Source organism: Paroedura picta, chromosome 12 (assembly GCF_049243985.1).
Source record: "Paroedura picta isolate Pp20150507F chromosome 12, Ppicta_v3.0, whole genome shotgun sequence".
NCBI classification, from domain to species: domain Eukaryota; kingdom Metazoa; phylum Chordata; class Lepidosauria; order Squamata; family Gekkonidae; genus Paroedura; species Paroedura picta.
The window spans coordinates 4,225,397-4,251,199 of NC_135380.1; the positions used below are offsets into that span (position 1 = coordinate 4,225,397).

General features: G+C 52.4%; 1 protein-coding gene and 1 long non-coding RNA gene across 2 annotated transcripts; one reads left to right on the forward strand and one right to left on the reverse strand.

Annotated features, from left to right (window-relative positions):
• Positions 1 to 277: 277 nt before the first annotated feature.
• On the forward strand, positions 278 to 18,678 carry OAF (out at first homolog). Its single transcript, XM_077307155.1, has 4 exons — positions 278 to 781; positions 14,264 to 14,398; positions 15,118 to 15,298; positions 16,291 to 18,678. The coding sequence occupies exons 1-4, from the start codon at positions 521 to 523 to the stop codon at positions 16,566 to 16,568; spliced, it is 855 nt and encodes a 284-aa protein (XP_077163270.1). The 5' UTR covers positions 278 to 520; the 3' UTR covers positions 16,569 to 18,678.
• LOC143822228 (uncharacterized) lies at positions 2,361 to 21,723 on the reverse strand. The gene is made up of 3 exons (XR_013226095.1): positions 21,562 to 21,723; positions 19,953 to 20,087; positions 2,361 to 2,609 (listed from the first exon to the last, which is right to left on the reverse strand). It is a non-coding gene; the product is annotated as an uncharacterized LOC143822228 (long non-coding RNA).
• Between the last annotated feature and the right edge of the window lie 4,080 nt (positions 21,724 to 25,803).

Consider the following 25,803-nt stretch of genomic DNA (forward strand, 5'->3'; position numbering starts at 1 on the left):
CCGACCCGGTTCCAGCCGCGCGATCCAGGGGCAGGGGCGCGCGTGCACGCGGCTGCGCGTCCCGCGACGGAACTTTCTTCAACTTTGCCTCCCTTCCCTCCTCCCTCCCTCCCTCCCTCCCTCCTGCGCGGGACTGCCTGCGAGCCCTTCGGCCGGGCCGGGGCGCAGCTGGGCTGGCCGGCCGGCCCCTTTCCTTTCCAGGGCGCGGGCGTCTGGCTGCCGCTTTAAGGCCGGCCCCGGCGGGGCGCCGTGGGTGTCGGCGAGCCGGAGGAAGTGACGGGGGCCCTGCCTGCAAAGGAGCGGGCCGGGAGCGGGCGGGAGCCGGGGGGCCGGCGCAGGAGGGGAGGGGAGAGGCGAGGCGAGGCAGGCGGCGGGGCCAGCGAAGGAGGGCGGCCAGCCAGCCAGCCAGCCTGCAGCAGCAGCAGCAGCAGCAGCAAGAGAGCAGCAAGAGCAGCAAGAGCAGCCGCCGTCGAAGTCCGCGGCGCAGTGGGGCGCGGGGGCTGCCCAGGGCCGTCGGGGGATGCGCGGGGCGGGCGTGGCGGTGGCGGGGCTGGGCCGGCTGGCGCTGCTGCTGCTGTGCTGCTGGCCGGGGCTGGGGCCGGGGGGCCGCGGGGCCGGAGGGGCGCCGCCGCCGCCGTCGGAGCTGCGGGTGCGAGTGCGGCTGCCCGACGGGCAGGTGACGGAGGAGAGCCTGCAGGCGGACAGCGGCGCCGACTGCGTAAGCCTGGAGCTCCGCAAGGGCGACGGGACCCTCCTCAGCCTGACGGCCGACTTCAAGCAGGTGCGCGGCGGGGGAGCGCGCCCGGGAGGGAGAGGGCAGCACAACGACCCTGCCGGGTAGGCTAGGGGGAGAGCGCCTGGGAATGAGTGAAAAGGGCGGGGGTGGGGAAGAGACCCCATCAAGTAGTGAGGAAGAGGGTTTGCTTCTGTGGCCATCCTCTCGAGGATCTCAGGACAGCCCTGTGAGGTGGGCTAGGTTGACAGCCAGAGCTTGATGACTGAGTGGGTTTTGAACCCAGGGCTTCATAAGTGATCTTGACAACACTTCTCCCCACGTGGTTGCTGGGATGGAGAAGCTCCACCTCTTCTCTTGTCTGGCCACAGGCAGTTCAGGCTCTGGAGGACCTCTGGACTGGACTCAGACCCCTCGTGTAGACCTTTGTCTGTCCACAGCACCGTGCTGGCCAGGACAGATGGCCCGTTCAGGGGTGGGGGATTAACCCCTGGAGGGGAGCAAAGAGGCAAGACCTGTGTGATCTTGCTCCCAAGAAGATGCACCTTTCATTTGGTCAGCTCAAATGTGCACAGCCTTGATCTCCGTTCAGTCACAGCCAATTTAGGGAAACCCGGTGGGGTTTTGCAGGCAAGAGGCCAACAGGGGCGGTTGGCCATTGCCTGTCTGTGCAGAGGAACCCGTCCAAGGACCAACCGGGGCTGATCCTGCTTAACTTCCCAGATCGGACAGGAGCAAGGCAGGCGGGGCCGGTCAGGTTGCCCATCCCATGGGCATGTACTTAGTTTTATTACTTGTCCAGAACCTTGGGTGCATCATTCCGCTGCTTCCGAGTGGGTGTTCTCAGGCTGTTCTCAGGCACCAAGTGCCAGGTCAGAAGTGCCTTTTAAAAAATTCTCCACCCCCAAATCATGGGTCTGTGGCAATTGCTCCTAGGGAGGCGGAGGGTGTTCCGGGCCATAGGTCGTGCCGCATTGGCTGTACAAACAGGTTGTCACGGTTACAGGTTCACGGCTTGCCAATCGCTGTCCCCCTAGACCCGGGGTGGTCAAACTGCGGCCCTCCAGATGTCCATGGACTACAATTCCCAGAAGCCCCTGCCAGCAAATGCTGGCAGGGGCTTCTGGGAATTGTAGTCCATGGACATCTGGAGGGCCGCAGTTTGACCACCCCTGCCCTAGACTACTTTACAGGGGGGTTGTAAGGATAAATCCTGTAGGGGAGTTCTGAAATGGCTGCCAAGGGGCCAGCCGGCCCAGCTTTGCAGAAAAGGGTGGGTGTTTGGGGTCTGTGTGGATGGGGGGGAAACAGGCCGTGATAGAAGCTGAATGGCGTGGGGAGAAAGAGAGGAAATCTTTGGAGATTTTAAAGCAGAGGCTGGAGAGCCATCTGACGGAGAGGCTGATTCTGTGAAGGTTCACGGGGGTGGTAGGTGACAGTGGGTGAGCAATAGGGATGTGAGTGTCCTGCATAGTGCAGGGGGTTGGACTAGATGACCCCACGAGGTCCCTTCCAACTCTGTTATTCCTTGATTCTATGAGAGGGCAGAAAAGTCCTCACACATTAGAGAAGTTTAAATCTGCCAGTTTTCTTTGAGCTTGAATGTTGCAATCTGTACGATTCCCCATGCTCGCACATTGATTTTTGCGCAACTGTCACAAAGAGCAGGGCACCTGTATTAACTGTCAACATTGTGTTGAGTAAAAGTGCCATTGTGAGCAGGGAGCTGCTGGGATTCTGAATCCCAAATTTTCAGTCGCCTCTTTTCATAACTTTGGGGGGAGGTCACACCGGTGTGGAAATTCCTGGAGATTTGGAGCAGAGAAGTCGTAGACCTGGGGCCAGACACATTGCCTCCGCTTGGGTTGTCCTGAGGCTAAAAGGAAGAAGAGGGGACAGAGGTCAGATGCTGGAAAGAAAGTCCCGGGACAAATGAAGGAACTAAAAGCAAAGGAAGAGGTTTTCACGCCACGTGACTTTAACTTCTTGCATTCCCTGCCCGATGGTGATCGCGGGCGGTCAGCTTAAAACGCATTAGGTCAATTGATGGAATTACAGCAATGGCTGGTATTAGCCGTAGGAGGGAAATAGAGCCTCCATGTACAATGGCTGTGGCCCTTTCGATGCCATTCACTGACCATAAGGGCATGTTTTCACTATCTGGATCTATATGGCAGGCCACTGCTGGAAACAAGGTGCTGGGCCAGAGGTGCCCTTGGTGTGAAGGGGTAAGTGGTCAGTTGCTGGGCATGCAAGGGTCAAGTGGCCCTCTGTATGCGAAGGGTCAGTGACAATCTCTTGAGGTTCTCCAGAGGCCTTTGACATGAGCCCTCTTGCAAAAGGCAGCACCTGGCTAGGATTTGCCTGGCACAGGTGTGCACACTTCTGAACCTTCTTAAGCTCATAGTGCCAAAGCGGAGAGGCTGCGGCCCAATGGCAGACCTCTGCTTGGCATGCAGACGGTCCCAGGTTCAAACCTCAGCTTCTCCAGGTAAAACACTCAGGTGGTAAGTGATAGGAAAGACCTCTGCCTGGGACCCTGGACAGCTGCTGCCAGGTAGACCCTGGTGGCCCAGGGGTTTTGATACAGCATGAGGCAATATGTGTGTGTGTGTGTGTGGGGGGGGTTGTTTTACAGGGCATTGTCCCTGGTTGTGATGGGGAGGGGGGAGGGGGCTGCCAATCCCCCCTTCTGAACCGGCTGCTGCCTGTAGCCCTGGCTGGGATTAATCCCTGGTGTGTTTTGCGTGGCCTACATTATCCACTGGGATGGAGCTGATCAAAGAGCCCTGGCCTGGGAACTCTGGACGCTGATATCTTCTCATGGGGGAGAGAGAGGGGCCAGCAGGGTGGGTGGGAGGGAGGGAGGGAGGGGCGGGGAAGGGAAGGGAGGGAGCCCGGTTGGTCAGCATGCGCAGAGACTCTGGGACTCTGGTTTCTGGAATGAGAAGGGGGGAGGGGGGCCCCTAGCAAGATGATCAGTGGGTTTGTGGAGGGCTGGGTGGAATTGCTTCATCCTCCTCCCCCCTTGGCGAGACGTGGGAAGCCCCCTCCCCTTCTCCCTCCCCGGAGGCTGGAGGAGGGGGGTGGCGCATCATGCTCGGCTTTGCTGCAAACAGACTCCCCACATGCGCACATGTGCCCCCTTCCCCCACGAGGATGTGGGGGAGGGGAGAGGCTAGTGGGGACTCCGTATTATGTCCAGCGAGCAAATCCCCCAAGTCTACCTCTGCAACCGCTCTATGCCAGGGAAGGCTGTGAGGATGGGGGGGGGAGGGACGGGGGTCCACCTCCAAGACAGAATTGCCTGTATTCCAGGGGACACCCACTGCACAAGTTGGATGTTGTGCTAAACAAATTGCGGCCGTTCAGCTTGCGTCCCTTAGGTCAGGGCTACCGACTGGTGAACGCATCCGATTCTGTTTCAACACCCCCAGCATCTTGCTGTGGGCCCGCTTAGCAATGCACAGCTGCAGGAGAATGGGAGGGGGGCATCCTAGACTTTCTCTGCATATGTGGTTGAACATGAAGACCCCCCAGGCCCGATCGCCCCTCCCCACATGGCACAGGCCCTCTGCAGGGTGCAAAGGTTCCAGAACATGTGGAGAGAGGCTTCATGGGAGAGAAGTTGGTAGAGAGACCCTGAACGGCCAACGTTTTGCTCCTGGAAGACAACGATCCTTTGTTTTGCAGCATGCTGGACTTTCTCTGGGAATTCTTATCTCAGGTAGCACCTCCCTGTGGGGCAGAGGGCACCGGTAGAATTCCTGCAAGCAAACATCCATGCCACCACTTTCTCCTGGCCAAGCCTGGAGTCCTCAAGGGTGGCAGTCTCTTATGCAGGTGGCAAGGACTGACAATGGCAGGAGACGTTGGGGGTTGGTGCACTGGGGGCCGGGAGGGACTCGGGCAAAGTTCCACGCTGTCCGGTCAGGACTGGTGCCGTTTGCAAATAGATGAGGCAGAATGAATTACTCCTTGGCTGGTGGAAGTTTAGCAAACAAAAAGGCACAGAGGGCAAAAGTTTCTTCTGAATCAGGCACAGAGGGCAAAACTTTCAGGCACAAAAGGCACAGAGGGCAAAACTTTCTTCTGAATCAGGCCTGTGGTCCATCCAGGACGTTCATCTAGCTCTCCAGGGTTTTGGGCAAAGGTCTTTCACATCACCCACTGCCGGATCCTTTAACTGGAGATGCTGGGGCTTGAACTTGGGACCTTCTGCTTGCCAAGGGGATAGTTTATCTCTGAGCCACCGTTTCTCCTTGCAGATTGATGGCCTTTAGCATTGTGCCTTTGCACCCCGACTAAGTTGAACTGTAGTCTAACGTCATAATCTTTAACGCACGGATCGGTACCAGCAGGTAGACTGCAGAGCTTCTGCTGCTAGGCCGGAAGCCCCAAGACAGCTAGCAAGGTTTGAACTCCTGGAAGGACCTGCTGCAGAGAAACCAGGGATCTCCTGGTGCTTGTCTAGCTAAAATAACCAGGCAGAAGGCAATATAAAAGAACCGCCGGAGAATGCTGCCAGTCCAATGAGACAGATGGTCCGGTGGTCTGATCTGGTAGAACCTCATGTCGGGCGTGCTCAGCATTTCCTGGCCCCTTTCAATGCACTTTGGCAAGTGTTGGCAAGTAGCTTTTGCTGTGTCTAACTGTAAAACCCAGTTGCAAAATGTGTTGAATGTGCATTATTCACGACATGTGAAAAAGTCATGGGTCTCTGATGGACGCATGGTTTCCTGTGGTGTGCTTGCAGCTCAGTGGGCCCCAGGTCTGAAAGGGTGGGATGCCACAGTTCTAATTGCGCAAAGTACTTCTGAGGTTCCTAAGCCGTTAATATGGCTTTAGTTATGCGAGATCTCGAATATACGCTCTGGCTGCATGTGCTAAAGTGCACATGTGGCCCCTGAGGACTCCAGCAAGGAGCAGAGGAGACCAGGTGGGACACCCAGAAATGAGGTGGCCAGAATCCAGAGCTTTTAGCTCTATCCTTAATCTCACATATGGAATTATTTTTGCACTCACCCCCTCCCTTTTTTCCATATATCGACCAGCTTTTGAAGCCCCCTCCCCCTCCAAGTTTTGCAAGCTGTTTGATCTGGATCCCGGGGTGGGGTACTTCGGTTTATGAAAAGCACACAGTGCTGCAGAGCATGTGGGACTCTGTGTGTGATTCTCTGGACTGCAGCCATGTTCTTTTCAATGCAAGGGCTTAAAGCTGCAGGCCCTCCAATCCCCAGATGTGAGTGAGCACTTGGGCTGTGTTAATTCGCTTGGATATGCTTCTCTGGCAGAGTGGGACCTTTGTAAGAAGATGCTGCAGTCCGAAATTCCTTCTCTTGGGGTGGGGGTGGGGAATTCTTGGGAAGCTGGATCAGGAGATGGTTGAAGTGAATAATTGCATTTCCAGATGTGTGTTCTTTCCATCTTCCCCCCTCCTTCCTTTCTCAATGGGGCGGGGGAGTGATGGCTGCAGAAGTCTCTTTCATGCTGCTTTTGATATGGCAGCTTCAGCACCAATGAGAAGAGCCCAGGAATCGGCAGAGAGCTGAAGGCTGTAAAGAACTGGCAAGAGAGGATCTCAGGAAGGTAGCCGGAAGATGGGTTAGCTGGGGAGATCCGAATACAGGCGGCTGCTTTTGCTGCCTGGGTTCTAGTTTAGAGCAGGGGTAGTTAACCTGTGGTCCTCCAGATGTTCATGGACTACAATTCCCATGAGCCCCTGCCCCTGCAAACGCTGGCAGGGGCTCTTGGGAATTGTAGTCCATGAACATCTGGAGGACCACAGGTTGACTACCCCTGGTTTAGAGGCAATGGTGGTTATCTGGTATTCCCAGATTAGAATCTGCCCATTGGCCTTGGGGCTCTATCTGGCTGTATCTGATGGGGAGTTATCCCTTCACCTGCAGGATATAGGAAAAGAGCCCTGCTGGATCAGACCAGTGAAGGTCCATCTCGCCCAGCCTCCTGTCTCATACAGTTGCCATCCAGTTTCTCTGGGTGTCCAATGAAGAGGACAGGGAGGCTGAGGCCTTCCCCTGATGTTGTCCCCTGACTCTGGGATACAGAGGAAGAGTGCCCCTGAATGTGGAGGTTCCCCTCAGTCACCGTGACTATTGGCTTATCCTCCCTGAACTACCAAATCCCCTTCTAAAGCCAGTTATTCCTGAAATGAACTCCACGTTTTATTCCCTTGTTGTGTAAAGAAGTATTTCCCTTTGTATGTCCTGTATCTGCTGCCCATCAGCCTCACTGAATGCCCTCAAGTTCTGGTCTTCTTTAAAAAAAATTGGGGGGGGGGATAGGGAGTTCCCTTTGTCAGTTTAACAGGATGCCTTTTAATGTGCTGTCTATCAGAAACCCCATAACTGGGCAAGTGCCCCATCTAGTCCCTCCCATGTTCATTCTAAGAGTGTTTGGGGGACTCCCTAATTTATCAATATACTCAGCTGAGGTCCATGCACACCCCCCCCCCCCCAATCTCCAGGAATTTTTCAACCGGAAGATGGCAACAATGTCTAAGATTAGGAAGATTTCATCTTCCCCCTCCCACGTACTGGAAGTTATGACCTTCTGCTAGCCCCTGTCCTCCCAGGGTGGAATTCAGTATGGAATTCCACAGGGAATGTGGAGTTGTGTGAATCTGCCTTTGTGTTCGCAGATCCGTGTGAATCTTGAGTGGATCATGAGTGACATTGGCCTGTTTTCGGAGCAGCGCTCTGAGCTGCCCGGCTCAGCTTTCAAGAAGGGAAACCGAAAGAATTTGTGCCACCCGCTGTTCCTGCCCTCTGTTTACATTGTGTTGGCCCCCTCTTTTCTCATCCCGCAGGAGGAGAAATGAAACCTGAAGCGGTGGGGGTAGCTCATGGGCTGCGGACCAAGGTGGGTCCAAGAGTCATCGGTGCTTGACCAGTTACAGGCCCTGAAGCACCTCTTGGTGGTGTGCCCAGAGCCAGAATCAACACCTCTTTCCTGCCTGTGTTTCTGCCCTAGAGCAGGGGTAGTCAACCTGTGGTCCTCCAGATGTCCATGGACTACAATTCCCATGAGCACCTGCCAGCAAATGCGCTCTGTGCTCTGCAGTGCTTGAAGCACTTTTAAGTCTCTCAATATTGTTGTTTCTCTGTGAGCTTCTGATTTGGACATCCTCTCTGTATCCTGCGATGCTGTTACACTGCGAGCAGCTAGGATAGGTTCATTGGTTTTGCCAATTCAGCACAGTGGTTTCCACCTGGCTGGTTTTTCAGCTCCGGCGGACCACCAGAACCCTCCCAAATCAGCTGGGCTTTACAGTACTTTTTTTTTTAGTGCCATAACACTGTAACAGTCTATAATTTTCTGTGAATTCCCAGTTTGCTTTTTTTTTGGAGTGGGGTAGGGAGTAATTCTCTGGCTATTTTCACTGCAGAGGTATAAGGGGGAAAGTTTTGTCTGCACCCGAGTCTCTGGTCCTTTTCATTGTGGAGATATAAGAAGAAAGGCTTATATCTCCACCCCAAGAGTCTGCAGATTTTGTTAAGTGAAAGTAAGAAATTCAGAGAAAGTAGTACACAGATGGCTATGCTAAATGGATACCCGCTGTCTGTTTAAACAAAGCAGGATTTCTGAATTGGCAGGGGATGATCACAGCTCAGGAGGTGGTCGGTGCAGAGGAAATAGCTGCAGGAGGGTTGGAAAATTCTGACCTTTCCCATGGATGTACCAGACGTCCGGGCTTTGCGGCAATCTTTCCATAAACTTCACAGAAAACAGGTTTGGGAAAGATTGAAGAAAAGCCATGGAAACTCCGGAAGGTATATGAATGCACTACCAGGGAAATGAAGGGAAGGCAAGTTCCCATAGGAAATAATTATCTGGAATGCCTTACTGGTCCCAACCCCTTCATGGGCTAATCTGGATCAGATCTCCAGAGCTTTTTTCTCAGTGTATCATAGGGCAGAGTTGGGAAAACCCATAGCAATTGGTTCTCCGGCTGTCTCTACAAACCAGAGGTGACCCATTTAAAGCCTGACTGGACTCCGCCCCCCCCCCCCCCCGTTACCTGGACAGGTACTGCAAGTAGCAGCCTTCTACTTCTGTGCTTCACTCCCAACACCGGAAGAAAGAGTAGGCATGATGATACAGACGTTGTGTCATTACCTCCTGAAGAGGGCCTAGAAGTGGTATAATGGCATCTGTGACATTCTAGGAATTCTCCCAGACTCCATGGTAAAGGCCATAGAAAGTGGAGAAATTCCTAGAGTAGACTGTTTGATGTTCCGCCCCCAAAATGGTCTTGGGGACTGCCAGCACAGGGCTGCAAACCCTAACTACAAGTTCTATGCTTACTCAGCTGCCCATTGGCTTTGCTCTAGAAATAGCTCACTTGCATTAAACATTAGCAAATTTATGGCACTGTTAAAGAATGTACATTTCCTGCCGGCTGGTCTCGAGGGCAAACGAGGGCAGAGTCCGGCTTTTATTTTCCTGTGGTGCAGCAATGCAAGCCGGAAGCATGGCACATTTTAATTAATCACTTTTTTAAAGCAAGCACGGAAGAGGTTTGATGGGTGGAAAAGCTGGGGGGGGGGGGAGGTCACAGCGACCTAGAAGCTTGGAAAATGGGGAGTCATGGGGAGAGGGGAGATGCCCGATCTCTAGGGCTGTCCCTACTCCCTCACACTTGTAAACCTTAATGCAGGGGTAGTCAAACTGTGGCCCTCCAGATGTCCATGGACTACAATTCCCAGGAGCCCCTGCCAGCAAATGCTGGCAGGGGCTCCTGGGAATTGTAGTCCATGGACATCTGGAGGGCCACAGTTTGACTACCCCTGCCTTAATGCTTTGAGTTTTTTGCTTGCATCTGGTCCTCGTCGCTATGTAGAGAGTGCCATGAAGAAGGGGCTGAGATGCAGATTGCAGAGAGAGATCCGTGTTGGGGGGTTATTCCTTTTCTGACTGTGGGCAATGAAGTAAATGTTAGAAGCCTGCTTGTAGGATTTTGCTCCTTTTATGGAACACCTCTTGGTGGTGTTCCAAGGAGATGTGTATTACTCTGCCTACGTCTCTTCCTTAGCGTTCCTTGCCTGTTTTCCTTGCCCCTGCAAGCTCTTGCCTTAGATGTTTTAGCTGGACCAAAAGTACAGGATGGCTTTTGATACATACGGTAGGATGACCCTAGGTCAGCACACTGGGGTGGCTCTGAGGTCAAAGAGGACCCTTTGAGTGGTAAAAGAGGATCCTTTGGGTATGTAGTGGCACCAGATCCCGGCTGACTTATAGCGATTCTATGAATTAATGACTAGGGAGGAGCACAAACCAAATTTCCCCTCCAAAATGCTCCGGTTCATGCCTCTCAGACCAAGGTTCACGGGAGAGGCTTCCCCGAATGTTTCAGGGACCTCTGTCCAGTTTCGGAGTTCGGCCTATGGTCATTTTAGGCTGGCCACTGAGAGGTGTGAGCAAAACAGATCTCTTGCTGCCATTTTGGGCTGCCTGCGGGGCGCGTCCACCTCCTTGCTGTGGCTGCAGGCCATTTCAGTGCTCCGTTTGGCTTAACGGTGCTGAATCTGTCGCCCTTTCTGAAACGTTAGTTGGGATCTGAGCTTTTGTCCCTGTCCAGAGCCGGATGTCCCAGAGCCTTTGTGGAGCCTTAAACTGGAGCGCCTCTGAGCCAAGGCCGGACAGAACTTCTGCAGAAGCACTGATGTCATGCCGAAACTTGTCGCCATGTGGGGGAAATTTCATGGGAATCTTTGGGCACCCCCAGTGGCCTTTGTCCGCTGAGTCAGACCTGAGTCACCTGGCTTTTGCTGGAAGGAAATGCAGGAAGTGGGGATGCAAGGAGAAACAAGGTTTTTCCCCCCCTCCTTATGACAGATTTTTAAATGTGCCGCTGGCATCTCCTTTCTGGAGAGCCAGATTTGCTTCTCCACTCCGGCTCCACATGCTGCAAACTGAGTGACCTTGGGCTAGTCCCGGTCCTCTTAGAGCTGTTCTTTCAAATCAGTTCTGACTGAGCTCTCTCACAGGGTGTCTGCTGTGGGGAAAGGGAGAGAAGGCGATTGTAAGCCTTGAGACTTCTTCGGGCAGTGAAAAGTGGAGTATAAAAACCAACATCTACTCCTTTTTCAGAAAGAGCCACAGCCAACTTGGGGCCCCCTCACCCGCACGGCCTGCTATGCAAAGCAGAGGCGTTTGGCCATCACCTGCCTCTGTGTGGCAACTCTTGACCGACTTGCTGGTCTCCCATCCAAATCATGGCCATGGCTGACTCCACTAAGCTTCCAAGCTCTGGGGAGTTCAGCTGGGGTTATGCAGTCTCCTTCCAGCCCCTTTGCTTCCTTGGCAGATTCACAACCATAAAAGCAATATAAGTTTCTGGTAAAGACGTCATCACAGCCGAGAAGCCCAGACTAGCCAGATCTCAGAAGCCAGGCATTGAATAAGGAGACCTGCTGAGCACCTGAACCGGAGGTCCGAGGCAGGATCGTAATCCTGCTGCCACGATTGGCCAGCGCACGGCTGGATCCCGGCTGCCAGATCCAGTCAGTTCAAAGTGAAGTTGAGCAATAGCACATACCGATGGAAATCTACCATTGTGCTCTGTTGTATATATGTTTGTGCTTTTTTTTGGGGGGGGGGATTCCATTCTGTTTCAGTCTCTTGTACCTTAGAGGTGGGGTCAGTAAAGAGCCGAAATGAATTCCCAGTGTCTTGGTCCCTGAGCCATGGATTTAACAGGGGGCATGGTCAGTGCCTGGGGTGGGAGACCCCCAAGGAATCCCAGGGTTGCTCTGCAGAGGCAGTCAAGGGCCAGCCCCCTCTGTACGTCTCATAGAATCATAGAGTTGGAAGGGGCCATACTGGCCATCTAGTCCAACCCCCTGCTCTACGCAGGATCAGCCCTAAGCATCTCTGGCCGTGAAAGCTCGGTGAAGGGCTACTGTGAGATGGTGCCCCATCCTCTTCCCCCTTATCATTATCATTAGGACCTCCCCCCTGAAATAAGCCAAGATTTGCCGCAGTGGGGTGAATGCTCCGGGTGGAAGAAGGGGTCTTTCGCTCCAATTGGGGTGGGGTGGGGGTTGCTCTCCGAGGTTTTGCAACCATGTGACCCTGCCCCTCTGCGTGAGACCTTTGAGCGGCAGGCCCCGGGCCCCCACCTCCGAATCAACACACCCAGCGGCTGGCAGCTCGTTTAGATAAAGTCCTGGCTTTGGCAGGGGACGGGGGCCGTCATAAAAGGGAGGCTTCCTGATGGAGCTGAGCAGGCAGTTTTACGGCTCAGAGGCTCAGGTTGTCTGAGTGGCTCTGAGTCTTTGCCAAAGACTTTTCCCCTGTTGAACTCCGCTTGACATGCAGGCTGCTTCCATCCTCGTTGTAGCCTCACAGCGACCCCGCCTGGTAGGGTAGAGCCCCTGGCCGGAGTCCGCCTAGTGAACTGCATGGCAAAGAGAGGATTAGAACCCAGAGCTCCATCTGAGAGACCACCTCTGCATCTACACCCCCAGAAGAGTGCTTCACTCTACTAATACTAACCAGCAGGTGGTCCCTGTCCCAAGAAAGTACACCTGGCCTCAACCAGGGCCAGGACATTTTCTGTCCTGGTCCCCACCTGGTGGAACAAGCTCCCAGAAGATGTTTGGGCCCTGCCGGAACTAGTCCAATTCTGCAGGGCCTGCAGGTTGGGGCTTTCTGCCCGGCTTCTGGTAGGAACCCCATCTAGCACAGAAGGCCAATTGCAGCCTTGATGGAGAGCAGTCCTAGCAATGAAACCTCCATGTGGAGGGGCAGTACATCTTTGAGTGCACAGTGTCTGGCGCAAACAACTGAAAAGGCCTTCCCCTTCTGCATGTGAGCTTGTTTACGGCTCTGAGACTCAGATTCTGAAGCACACGTGCAGTTCTATGTACAAGCATAGAGATAACCATAGTTTCCCATTACTTAAATATGGGAGGGACAAGCAGGAAAAGAGCTGGCAGAGCGTTGGATGTTCAAATAACCTATGTATGGGATGGGAACACGCAAAACTGCCTTCTCCTGAGTCCGATCTTTGGTCCATCAAGGTCTGTCTTGTCTACTCAGACCGGCAGCAGGGGTCTCAGGCAAGGGGTCTTTCACGGCACCTGATCCACGGCTACAAACATGGCATGAAATAGGATCCTGCTGACAATAAGCTCAATGCAGCAGTGAGTTTGAAGAACCGTTTTGTGCTGGTCCGCTCTGTTAAAAGCCCCGCAGATCTGGCTGGCCATAGCTGAGCATGTTGCTTTTGCAGGCTGAATGGTGTCAAATGTTTTGGTTTAACGCCTTGGGTCATCTCCCACCCCCACATACACACACACAGACACCCCCTGCAGCCCCAGCCAAAGTGCATTTTCTTGCATTCTTCCCTTCCTTCCCCCTTGTTTTCACCCTTCTCTTCCTCACTGTCAACATCTTGACGGTAGGCTCCTTGCAGGTATAGACCTGCCTGTTAGCTTTTGAATCTCTGCTCCATGCCAGGAATGTGGATGCTATTGTCTAAAGAGGTGTCCTTGTACACACTGTACATACACAGCCTCCTTTGGCCTTCTTGTTTCCGAGACTCCTTGAGACATGGTCTGCACATGTCCAGGCTTCTCCTTGCAGCACATGAGGTCTGGAAACATGATGGGTGGAGCAATCCCATGGGAAAGATGGCAATGGTAGCTACAGGGCATGCTGTGCTTCAGCCCGATGCCTCGAAGATAGCTGCAGGCTTGTGAAAGGATCTGGGTATACCCATGCGCATGCTCTGTCGCCCTCGGTTTCCCCACTTGCCTGGTTCTGTTCCAGCTGGATTCCTGTGTCCAGTTCAATCCTGCCCCTCAGGGTGCAGTTTGCAGCTGCCCTGACAGCTGTCCAGTTGTTTCCTCTGTCCTGTGACCCGTGGGAGGGGCAGACGGTGAGTCAGCTACAGAATGTGCAGACTGCCTCCAAGGTCATCCCCAAGAGAGGGGTGGGTCAACACAGATGAGCCAAGTGTCAGCGGTACTTTGGCGGCCGCAGAGGGATAACAGCGGGGGCAGGATGGAATCCTTGGCTGAGGCCTCGTCATGGCAATGTGATTTCAGCATTTGCAGCCAGCGACTTTCTAGCTTTCTAGGAAAGAGTAGCCAGTTCCGGCAGCTTTCTCTTCCCAGGATGTGTTCTTCCCCCAGTCGGGGAGAGGCTGCTGGCTCAGTGGAAGAGCCACCCTTGTTGAGGAAGCTTGTGTGGGGTCATTTGAGCATGTAAGTTGGGGGGGGGGGTCAAATAGGGTCTCCCTGGGCTGTTTTCAAGTGTGCAAAATGGCAGGTGCAGGAGGTAGAATTCAGGCCCCTCTTTTTGAGTTTTTTCTTCCCCTAGGTGCCAGCATTTGAAGCGTTGTACATCAGGCAGAGGTGCAACAGATGCAGCGCTTCCGTTCACTGTGCCGGCAAAGCTTCTGAGCAAAGAGCGTAGCGGATGGGCTTCCCCATCTGACGCTTTGCAACAGAACTAAGCCAGAGACCCTGGTGTGACTCTCCTTTTCTTCCTTTCTCTTAGGAGGTGAAAATCTTCCGGGCCCTGATCCTTGGGGAACTGGAGAGAGGGCAGAGCCAATTCCAAGCCCTCTGCTTTCTCACCCGCCTGCACCGCAATGAGATTATCCCTAGCGAGTCCATGGCCAAACTGCGACAGGTGAGGCGGTTTCCTTGAGGTTGCCTCTGCTTGTATGGGACAGGTTCAAGCCCCTGTTAGCGTGGGGGCTGCAGAATGCCATTGAGTGGCAAGAAGCCCAATTTGTATTTGCTGAGGAACACTTTAAAATTAATATGCAGTTGGGAAGGAAAGGCCCTCACTGGCTTAATCAGCCAATGCAATGTTTGTTATGTGCTGCTTATTTGCTTAAGTCCATGCATTTGAATGACAGCTTCCTCTTTAGCCAATCACTCACACGCTTTTTAATTTGGATGCTTTAGGATGCTTAGGGCTGATCCTGCGTAGAGCGGGGGGTTGGACTAGATGGCCTGTATGGCCCCTTCCAACTCTATGATTCTAGGATTCTATGATAATTCGTCCTTGGATCCTTACATCATTGGGTAGTGTGCTATCCAGAGGAAGGATGAACCGTTGTTCATTTGGGAAAATCAAGGAGGCTGGCATGAAAACAAAGAGGAGATAATATTAAAACCCCATACAGCGGGAGATTAAATATAATTAATTAATTAAGTCAACTTCCAACCATTATTTGTGGGGGAGGGGTCCAAGAGCAGGCCATACCTGTTTGTTTATTTATTTAGCTGACTTAGGAGTCACTTTTTGACTCACTTGCATTATCAGTAAACGACTGGAAACCATCCCGGCACCATGAAAGCCTCCCAGACACTTAGCTCTTTCTGTGCATTTTCCCCTGGCAGAAAAACCCCCGGACGGTGCGGCAGGCAGAGGAGGTGCGTGCCCTCGAGCATCTGAGCATGGACGTGGCCGTCAACTTCAGCAAAGGGGCTCAGCTGAGCTCACACATCCACAACGTCTGCTCAGAGGCCAAGGAAGCCATTTACACTCGAGAAGAGGACGTGAGGTTCTGGCTGGAAAAAGGTCAGGGTGCCGACTCTGTCGGCATAGTCGCTCGTGGATTCCAGCTGTCAATCCCATTGCTCAAGTCTGCATGTTCCTGCTCCCTCCTGTTCTTTTGCAAATGTAGATTCAAGTTGGTCTGAAGTAGTGCAACAAAAATCAGAGTCCAATGGCACCTTTAAGACCAACAGAGATTTATTCAAGGCGGGAGCTTGAATAAGCTCCCGCCTTGAATAAATCTTTGTTGATCTTGAAGGTGCCATTGGATTCTGATTTTGTTTTGCAAATGTGTCTCCTACTATTCTTCCAACTTGGCTTGTCACGTTCTTAGTATGTAGAAGACTGGTAACATGCTAGGGCTTCCAGTTCAGGCCTAGCAACTACTGGGAGACGTGGTCAGGAAATTCAGCAGCAACAGCATGATGTCATTCTCAACTTTTCCCATTCATCGTCTCTAGAAATCATAGATAACTCCATGATTTCCCCAAGAAGTGACCTGATTCTTCTCTAGGAATCACCCAGTGCTCTGTGGTCTTACCACAGAGGTATGACATCACTTCTGTTTTGTTTTTGTTTTTTTTCTGGAAGTGACATCACATCATCAGCTTGACAGCCATTTTAAAGCTTTTTCTCCAGGGAAGCTGGAAGCAGGGATTCCCGCACTGGGGGATGTAGCATCCCTATACCATGCTCAAAGTTTGTGGGAGGGAGGGAGAAAAGCCAACAAAAATGGTGGGTGAAGGGTTATGGCAACAGAAGGAAAGGAGCAGGACAATTTGGAGGAGATAAACATGGGCTGATTCTGCACTTACTTTGTGTTTTCCGTTGTGGATCCTGCTGAATTCAGCTTGATTTGAACTCGGGTCTTCCTCTGTCCCCCCACCCCACCCCCAACTGAAACAGAAAGTGTTCTGTACTTGATTGGGGAAGCCCAGAGTGGGGAGGGGAGCCAAACGCAGCCGGAGAAATGAGGATGGTAGTGATTTTCCCTTTCTGCCTTTTCCTTCTTGCAGGAGTGGATGGCTCCATGTTTGAGGTCCTGCCCCAGTCGGCCGACCTGCCCGACTTGCAGCGCTGCCGCCTCTGCTCAGACCGCTGGAAGGCCTGCATTTGCAGCTACTCGTTGAGCATCGAGTGGTACCCTTGCATGCTCAAGTACTGCAAGAGCCGTGACGCCGCCGGGAAAGTCTCCTCGTACAAGTGCGGCATCCGCAGCTGCCAAAAGGGCTACACCTTTGACTACTACGTGCCACAGAAGCAGCTTTGCCTGTGGGATGAAGAGACCACTTAGCAGGGGGCCTGGGTGGCCATTTTGGTGCACTTCTCTGGTGCCTCCACATATCTCTGGATTGCACAAGCAAGATGGCTGCCCGGACAGGAGGAAAAGGGGTGGGGAAGACCCGGGGTTCTCATTTTCATGAAGGCTTGGTGCAAATGAGCCTGGCTTCTTGGTGCCCTACGCTGTGCCTCCTGAGGGCTCACAGAGTGTGCCGTTGGCTCAGAAACCAAGAAAGAAGTGTGAAATGTATGCACTTGAACTGCACAGGAATCCTTGAAGGTCCCTGAGCCAGCCCCAAACCTTCTGGGCATCAACTGTTCTTGACTTTTGAGTTTCTGGGCTACCAAACATTAAAAGTCGCCAGACGCTGCTGCTGCTTTTTGTAGAGAAAGCAGATGGCAAGCCTTTTGTAGCACGCCTACCAGAGAGAGGCCACCAAAGCTGGAGGCCATGTTGTAGGGTAACAAATTTCCTCCAGTACAACCCTCTCTGTGCCTTTCGGCCACTTGGGAGACTGGATGCTCAGCCTTTGGAGGACATTGGAGACCCTCAGGTCGCTACTGGAATCAGCCTCTAGAGGGAGACAGGGAGCCAACGTGAGACGAGTCATCGTCATGTGACACAACTGGAGTGGAAGCAAAGGTGAAAAAGCAAGGTGGCAGGATCCTGAATTGCGCTGCAACTCCAGAGCTGCGTTTGCTGGCAGGGGCTCCTGGGAATTGTAGTCCATGGACAACTGGAGGGCCGCAGTTTGTCTACCCCTGCTCCAGGGCCTCCGGCTGAAAAAAGCCCTTTCCACCGTCTCCTGCATGAGGTCTTTGAACAGAAGATGCTGAGGGGACCTTCTACATGCCAAGCGGTTGAGGGGAGAGGCCCCACATGTACAGGGCTTGCCAAGAGGCCGACAAGCTCTCGCTCTTTGGACTCATCACCCATGTGCCAAAATGGTCTCTTGCCTTCGGTGGGGAAAACTTTCCCTGCTCTTCTGTCTCCGCAATCTCAGTCTATAAAACGGGGGAAGGGGTGGCCTTGGCGGTTCTGCGTTAATCGAGCCACAAGGCTCATAGTCCACCCTTTCATCAGATCAGAGAAGCGACACTTAACCAAGATGCTTTTCAAAGCCGTCACTGCCTATTGCTGCTGGTTCTTTCCGTCATCCCGCTGAGCATCAGAGAATCGAACCTGGGACCTTCCAGCATTTCTGACAAAATGCTCTTTCTGCTAGACAGAAAGAGAGCAAAAAGCCAACTGAAATTTTAGGAGGTGTAGCAAAATATATATATATATATATATATATATATATATTTGCAGGGGTCATCAGTGCCTTTTTAAAATCCTGCTGCACTTTGTGTCTTTGGGCAGGCCAAAATCCAGCCGGTGGGGCCTTTCCCAGCATACCGCAATGGGGAAAGCTTTGCCTGTCTGGTTCCTACCCGTTGCTCTGCCTTGAAAGGCTTCAGGGTTTGGCTGCAGAGAAGAAGCCAGCTGCTGGTTTTGCGAATTGCCTCGAAGACCCAGAACCAAGGGCTCAGGGTGGGCCCATCCAGGTATCCACCATAGGCACTGGAGTGGGGGGGGGGGGTCTGATTCTTCTGCAGCAGTTTGATCAGCCCCCAGCCAATAGCGCTGTGGCAGGGGATGGCTTTGCCTGCCCTGTTACCAGCTTGGTCCATGCCTTGTCCCTGGTCCATGCGTGGTCCACCCCCTTGTCCATGTTGCAGAGGGTTGGCTGAGGGCCAGCTGTTGGCCCTCCAGGAGCAATGAGGCCAAACACCTTGGACCATGGCCCTCTTGTGACAACTCTGCTCTTTTCATCCTCCCCCCCCCCCCACAAAAAAAAGTGCCTTATCACATATTACTCTGGACATTCCAGGTGACAGAGATGTCAATACAGCCGGCATTGCATTTCAAAAAAATAATTGTATTCTTAATTTTTTTTGTCCAAAAACTATTTTTGTACATTTCTCTCCAAGGAGAAGGAGGGGCTTTTGGAAGGTAGGTTGGTTGGTTTTTAATTGCCATATGAAGTGAAACGGATTAAAAACTTGAATGGAAAGCTATTTTTGAAAAAGAAAGATTATTTATCACGTGTAAGATGAATAAATTGATTTTTTAAAAAATGCATCCTCTCCTGGGTGTCTCCTTTCTCTGTTTGTACCCATGAGTTTTCACACGTGATGCTATTCTTATTGGGGCCCTGTAAATTTCTCAACATGAATAAGAAGTGGCTAGCCCAGGGGTAGTCAACCGGAGGTCCTCCAGATGTTCATGGACTACAATTCCCATGAGCCCCTGCCAGCAAACGCTGGCAGGGGCTCGTGGGAATTGTAGTCCATGAACATCTGGAGGACCTCCGGTTGACTACCCCTGGGCTAGAGAATTGGAGGGGAATCAGGTAGGTTCAAATTCCTACTTAACCACGAAGCTCTCTGTCTACCTTACAGGGTCGATTTGAGGATAAAATGGGGGTGAGAAATCATTCATGCTGCCAGAGCTCCTTTGGAAAAGTGTGGAGTAAAAGTGGGGTACAGAACAAGCTGAGAAGATCACCCTCTCCCTAGCTATTTGGCTGTACCAGGCGGGGTCACGTGAAATTACTCTCCACTTCTAATAATGTCCCCTTTGCCTGCTCTCTTTGCCTTCCAAGGGACATGGGGATTCCAATTTAACGCGAGAGCTAAATAACCGCTGGCCATTGCATTTCCGAGCAGAAAACAGCCTTTGCTTCCTCGTCTCCATCTTTATTGGCGCAGTCAACTATTTTTCATTCTTGGCGCAAGCAAGCAAGATTAGACTGCAAAGAATTTCTGGAATTAACCGGGCCACAGGAAATGACCTCATACTGAATCAGTCCCTCCGGGTCAGCTCCCTGATGTTTTTAACTGGAAATGCCAGGGATTGAACCCGGGACCTTCTGTATGCAAAACAGATGTTCTCCCAAGAAAGCCACAACCCATTTTTTATTATAAAGCCAATACACATCAAGTGACAGCTACACAATTTGTGTGCTTACGTCAGGCTTTGTCAACAAGGGTTTCATGAAACCCTGGGGTTTCTTGACAGCCCTGGATGGTTGGGAGTTAATTAATGTTTATAGATTTTTTTAAATGTGTTAAACATTTATAGTGACCTCCTGGCTATATAACACACATGCCATGTACAATCAGTAATGTAATAAGCTCCTAGAGAGAGTTCAGGCTGGATTCAATGGAGAACCCGCTGGTTTACCTTTTTTGGTGGTCCACAGTCTCTTGTAAAACCTTTCTCTGGCACCGCATTGCAATGAATCCACTTTTGTCCTGTCAACTTTCTGCACTGTCCAACTTGCACATCCCGGCACACCCACGGAGACCAAATCCACCACATGAATTATCTCGACAACAGATGCATCCTTACCCTCCTTTGTGGCTGTCCTTCAAATCTCCTCCTGATTTCTTGGTTGCAGTCTTCCTTTGGGTGGGCGATGGAGCCAAGGAATGGAAAAGCACAAAAGAGGAAATAAATCTTCCCATGTGTGTCAAAAGGGTCGAGCTACAACAGATAAAACAAAAATAAAATGTTTATTCTCTAGTGTGCACATGTAGAATTAACAACCTGAGGGGTCTGAATGACAGACTTTACCATGGGCCAACATTCCTGCTGGAGGAATACGTCCTATAAACAAGAACCTAAAACAAGAAACCACTCTAACTGTCAGGAACTTCTTCCTAAACTTATGTTTAGATAGAATTTCTTTTGCATTAATTTCATCCCATTGGCTCAATCATCAGCGTTAGTCATTTCAAGTCGAGCCTGGGGCATTTTAATATAGGTATTTTGCTATTTTTGTTATCTGGATTTTTATCAGCAGAGCTTGCTTTTCCCTGTTTTCCTTTTTTGGATTAGTCTTGGATTCTGTACGTCCCACTGTTGTTTGCCCATGTTGCCTTCTAGTGCAAAAACGGAGGCCCCGGATCTGTTCCCCCACTCTTGATAAATGTCACTCATGTGCTGGGTCCACAAGGGGGAAGCAGTGGACCGTATTTCCCCCACAATGTCCGTTTTCTTGCCGGTTTCTCCGGCTCTTTTCCCCTTGTGTGTGTAGGTAGCTGGAATGTGCAAGTTGCCCACCTAAAATCTGGGCTGACGTACCTGTCACTATCTGTGCGTGTCTATGTGGTGGTGTTCGGTTATCTTTTGAAGCTGGACCCTGCAAAGGTGTACAGGTGTTTTGTTTTTTTAAGTAGATTCTGGCACTGTTAATGTTTGGTAATTACAACGGAGAGGCTCAGACCACGACGGTGCTTTTCCTTCCAAACCAGAATGCGCAGAGCCGTAAATCTCAGCCGTGCGTTGCCAGTAGAAGCACCCAGGCTGTGCCGAAACTGCTCGGGGCTGACGCTGCCTCCTGGGACTTCCTTCTCCGTACAGTGTGAGCAAGCGTACCTGTCCTGTTCTGCCAAATGCTGGAGGGGGTTTTGGGTGCGTGGGCTCTGTCTTAGCCCAGGGCAAGAGATTGGAGCCACAAAACAGTGCCGGGAAAACGCCAAATGGGTACAATCTGGGGGGGGGGGGAATTACTCACAAGAAGCCGCCTCAGAGTGAGTCAGGCCGTTGGTCTATCGAGCGCACAGACTGTCTGCTCTGACTCAGTTGCAGGCAAAAAAACACCTGCTGCTTCAGACCCTTTCGCTGCAGATGCCAGGAACTGAACCCGAGACTTTCTGTTCGCACAGTAGTTCTTCTCCCACTGAGTCACAGCTTCCCAGAGCTCTGCATCAGGAATCCCTGGCCTTTTCCAGCCTGCAGGCAACGTTGGAATGTGACACAGGGTGGGCCCAGCCGCAAAATGGGCACTACAAAATGGCTGCCACAAGGGGTGGAGCTGGCCACAAAATGGCTGAGGCCACGACTTCTCTTCAGTCCCACGGTGAAGATCCTTGAGCTACGATGGCCGCTGCTGCCTGAGCGATGTGTTTAGAAATGTGCACAGCACACAACGTCTCACCCCTTACCTACTGCCTACCTCACAGGGTTGTTGTATGAGCGAGGAGGATAATGGTGCTGCACATGAGGAGAACGGACCTTGAAGGATCAGCAGGTGTGATTCAGCATCAAGCCGCTTGGTTCACAGAGAACAGCCGCTAGCCATGGTAGCTCAAGGGAACCTCTCCGTACAGGAGCAGCATACCTGTGTGAATGCCAAATGGTGTAAATGAATAAATGTGTGATTTCAGAAAATAGAACAGAGGAAGAAGTGGGGGGGGGGGGCAGAGTGTATATAAAGAGACAGAAAGCAAATGTAGGACAGGACCAGAAGCTGGAAATACTAAAACTAAAATTAAAAAGAGACATGCTCCCCCCCCCCTGAAAGTTAGAGTCCATTTCACCGGAATAGCCCACGCTAGCCTGATCTGTGTCATCCCTGGATAGTATTTGGATGGGAGACCTGCAAGGAAATCCAGGGTCGTGACAAAGAGGCAAGCAATGGCCAACCACCTCTGACCGACTCTTGCCTTGAGAGCCCCCCCCCCCTCCGCACAGTTTGCCATACACCTGCTGGGGCTGCCGTTTCGTTTTGTGCACACGAGGGAGACTCCACGAAGGGCCACTAGGGGGCGCAGTGCACCTTGCTATTCGGTCCACCGTATGACGGCGACTGGCCCTCGCGGGCAAAAGCCACCAGGCTGCAGGACCCGGATGGAGCTTGTCAGGCACCTGGCCCTGCGGCGCATTCGGTTAGTTGGTGTCTTGAGCCCTTCCGTGTACAAGTGGCCCTTGGGCCCCTCAGGCAGCAGCTCCAGAAGGTCCCCTTTTAACGGGGAGGGAAGGATTCCATATCCAGCCGATGGAAAAGCCGGCAGGCACCAGCACGGAACTGAACAAGGGCGCCTGGAGGAAGCATGAGGTCCTAGCCTAAGGTGACCCAATTGTCCCACTTTTGGAGGGACACCTGGGGGCACCTGGCCAATTGTACTTATGTTGAAATTTATATATATATATATATATATATATATATATATATATATATATATATATATATATATATATATATATATATATATATATATATATATATATATATATATATTACAATTATATTAATTATTGATATTAAATATTAATTATATTACAATACTATTTTTCTGTTCTATGTGCTCTATGAAAATGTTTGTTGCTCCATATAGAGCAAATTTTTAATCCAGAACCTCCCCCCCCCCCCCGTCAATGGTGTCCCACTTTACCAATGTTACAATCCTGGGAATTGTAGTCCATGGACATCTGAGGGCCACAGTTTGACTACCCCTGCCCTAAACCCTTGCATGGTTCATGGATGCCCCCTCCTGAGATCGTATCGACTCCCTCTGTGTAATCCACCAATGAATGGCCGCAGTGATCAGCAATCCCTCACAGGTGTGAACATGTCGTAGGACAAGTCAGCACTTCTATTCCGCATCGAACTCGGTGCTCTTCCAGTGCGTTGGAGCCTGTGTACATATCCAGCTTCCATGCGTCCATGGCTCACACAGCATCCCTTGAAGGGCCTGCCTTGGAATGCGCAACTGAATGTGTGAACAGACCCCAAGTGATCGCTCTGCATGTGGTTTCTTTCTGGCACACGTGCAATAGTGAGCAAGATCGTAACTCCGGGCATGTAACAGGTCTTTTAAATTACGCTGCTCTGCACCTGGAAATGCACCTGCCGTTCATCGCTAATCTGGACGTTTTTATTCCCTCTATTATGTTTTTGGAACTGGAGCTGAACCGAAGGGCTGAGGCATGAGAACCTTATTCACTCCGCCCGATATTCTAGCAAGGCTCTCAAATTGGCTTGCACGTTCGTTGGATATTTTCATGATGCCGTTGACTGATTTACCGCTAATTTAGCCTCTCCTTATCTATGTAGTCCAGCGATTTCCATTTTGTTGTCTGAAGACGTGCGCATGCACGCAAAAGCTCGCACCTGGAACAAAGCCTTGCCGGTGTCCAGGGGACCAATTGGACTCAGACTGTGCATGCGTAGGCTGCGATTTTGCCAGCCACCGATTGCTGTGCAGCAGAATGGAGCTCCGGGGTTGCTGCTTCGGCTGCAGACGTCTAGCAAAGGCGTTTCTCAGGCCATTGGAGAATACCGACCTTGGTCTCTTCTGCTTTGGATTTCCTGAGGCTCTTTTAAGGAGCTTTACCAAACTTTGATGGAGGTGCCTGGAGGAGGGCAGCCCAGGGCAGCCCAGTGTAATTGGAGTGGGGGGGGGGGGAAGAGAGCCACTTCTCAGATTTCAGCAAAGAAGGGTCAGGGCAGATTTGCATAAAGTTCATGCAGATGACCTGCTTTGCATAATTTGCATACCGCTCCTGACAGCTCCCTCTTAGACTGAGCACCAGCCGTAACCTGCTTCCCCACCCTGTCCTGCTTGCTCCCCCCCCCTTAAACCTCTCCCCTCCCCGTCACCCTGCTTTGACTGTATGCCTTGACCAAGGGCCTTTCCCTGGAAATTCATGGCCCACCTGCCTGCCTGAATCAAGAGCTTTGGCTAACCCAGACAGCCTCTTGGATTTGGAAAGAGTTGCAGGGCTGGCTCAAGAAAGTTTCCCTTTGTACAATGCATCCCGATCTTCCAGAATGCAAGAGGCGGGGTGGGGCCGTGGCTCAGTGGAAGAGCTTCTGCTTGGCCACCAGAAGGCCTCAGGTTCAATCCCCAGCATCTCCAGTTAAAACGAGGTCGTGAGGAATGGGAAAGGCCTGAGACGCCAGAGAGCACTCGGCATTTTGAGTGGACAATACTGACTCTGATGGACTGATTTGGCATAAGGCAGCTTTGTGCACATTAATGTGTCTGCAGGGATGGCTCAGAGCACAGGTGGCTTTGAAAAAGGCTGAGACTCATTCGTGGAGAAGGGCTGTTACCCACGACAGCTGGATGGAATCTCTCCGTACAGGAGCAGTTGAGCTGTGAATGCCAGCGCTGGGGGCAAGGGACAAGGGGGCAGCCATCCTGTTTGCGGGTCGGCTTCCGGGAAGTGTCTGGCTGCTAAATGCTGGCGGAAGAATGCCGGAGCATGGCAGGCCCAACAGAGCCTCTTGCGCATGTGTCAATGTTTTGCCGAGAACCTCCATTGGCACATGAATGACGTGGTTAGTGAGGTCTGATACAAAAGCCCCAAGTGATGACAGGGAGAAAGCCAAGTGGGGTGTGTGCAAAGGGACAAAGGGCCCTCCTTTTGGAGCATCAAGGCTTGGGGGCGGCTGGGCTGTCGGCCAGCCCAGTCCAAAAGCTGTCTCCTTCCACCGCCACCGAGCCGCCCCGTCTACTGGGACAAGTCCTTGTCTCCCTCCCTCCCTGTCTCTCAGGGCTGGAGTTTCCCCATCTGTGCTGATCCCTATCGCTTGCGATGAGTCACCCCGACATCGCAAGCAGGCCTCCGTGCCATGCAGAGCCAAGCGGGTGCAGGGGAGGCCTGGCCTGGTCTCCCGCACCTGCCTGGATTGGGGGGATCCAAACAGGGCCCTGGCCTGCCTGCCTGCCTGCCTGCCTGCCATGGCTCTTTGAAGATCAAAAGCCCTGCCTCAAAGATGAGCCACAGAGGAAGGCGAATTCTTCCTTTCTGTGCTCCAAGGGCTTCTCTCCGCATGTCCGGACAGGTGCTTTGGCCCTGGTTCTTCTTCTTCCCAGGTGGAAGGGAAGCCACACACGTTTCCTAGAGGAGATGAATAAGGCCTGATGCTCCTTCTCTCTTGCCTTTAATTTTCAGCCCCATCCTGGCAGCGACCACGCAGGCAGGTGCTACAAGGTGTGTCCCCTGAGCAAGGCTCAGGTGTGAGTGCAGGGGGGGGGCGTTGCTGGCTGCCTCCCCACGGGTCTTGCCACGCCTCCCTCCTGCCAACCGGCCTGAATTGGGGTGTTGCTGACATGCAAATGGGCCGCTTTGCATGGGCCACCGGCCAGCCTCCTCCTCTCCGGGTGTCAGGGCTGCCTGCCCGGGACGTGAAGGGTGAGGGGGCGCGGTCCCAGTAATGTGCTCACCTGCCCCAATGTGGCAACCGGCATTGCAGAGACAGAGGTGTTAGGAGCAGCTGGCGGGAGAGGCAGCTGGAAGGAGGATTTTGGCTGCCGAGGAGCGGGAAGCTGGCAGCCCCACAGGGCACCAGTTTGGGCGGGGGCTGGCCAGGGTGCGGTTACCTTTCAGCGAGCAGGATGGTGAATCTGGACATGATGCACACAGGTAAGACCTCCGGCGATGGGGACTCTTGTTCTCTAGACACCTG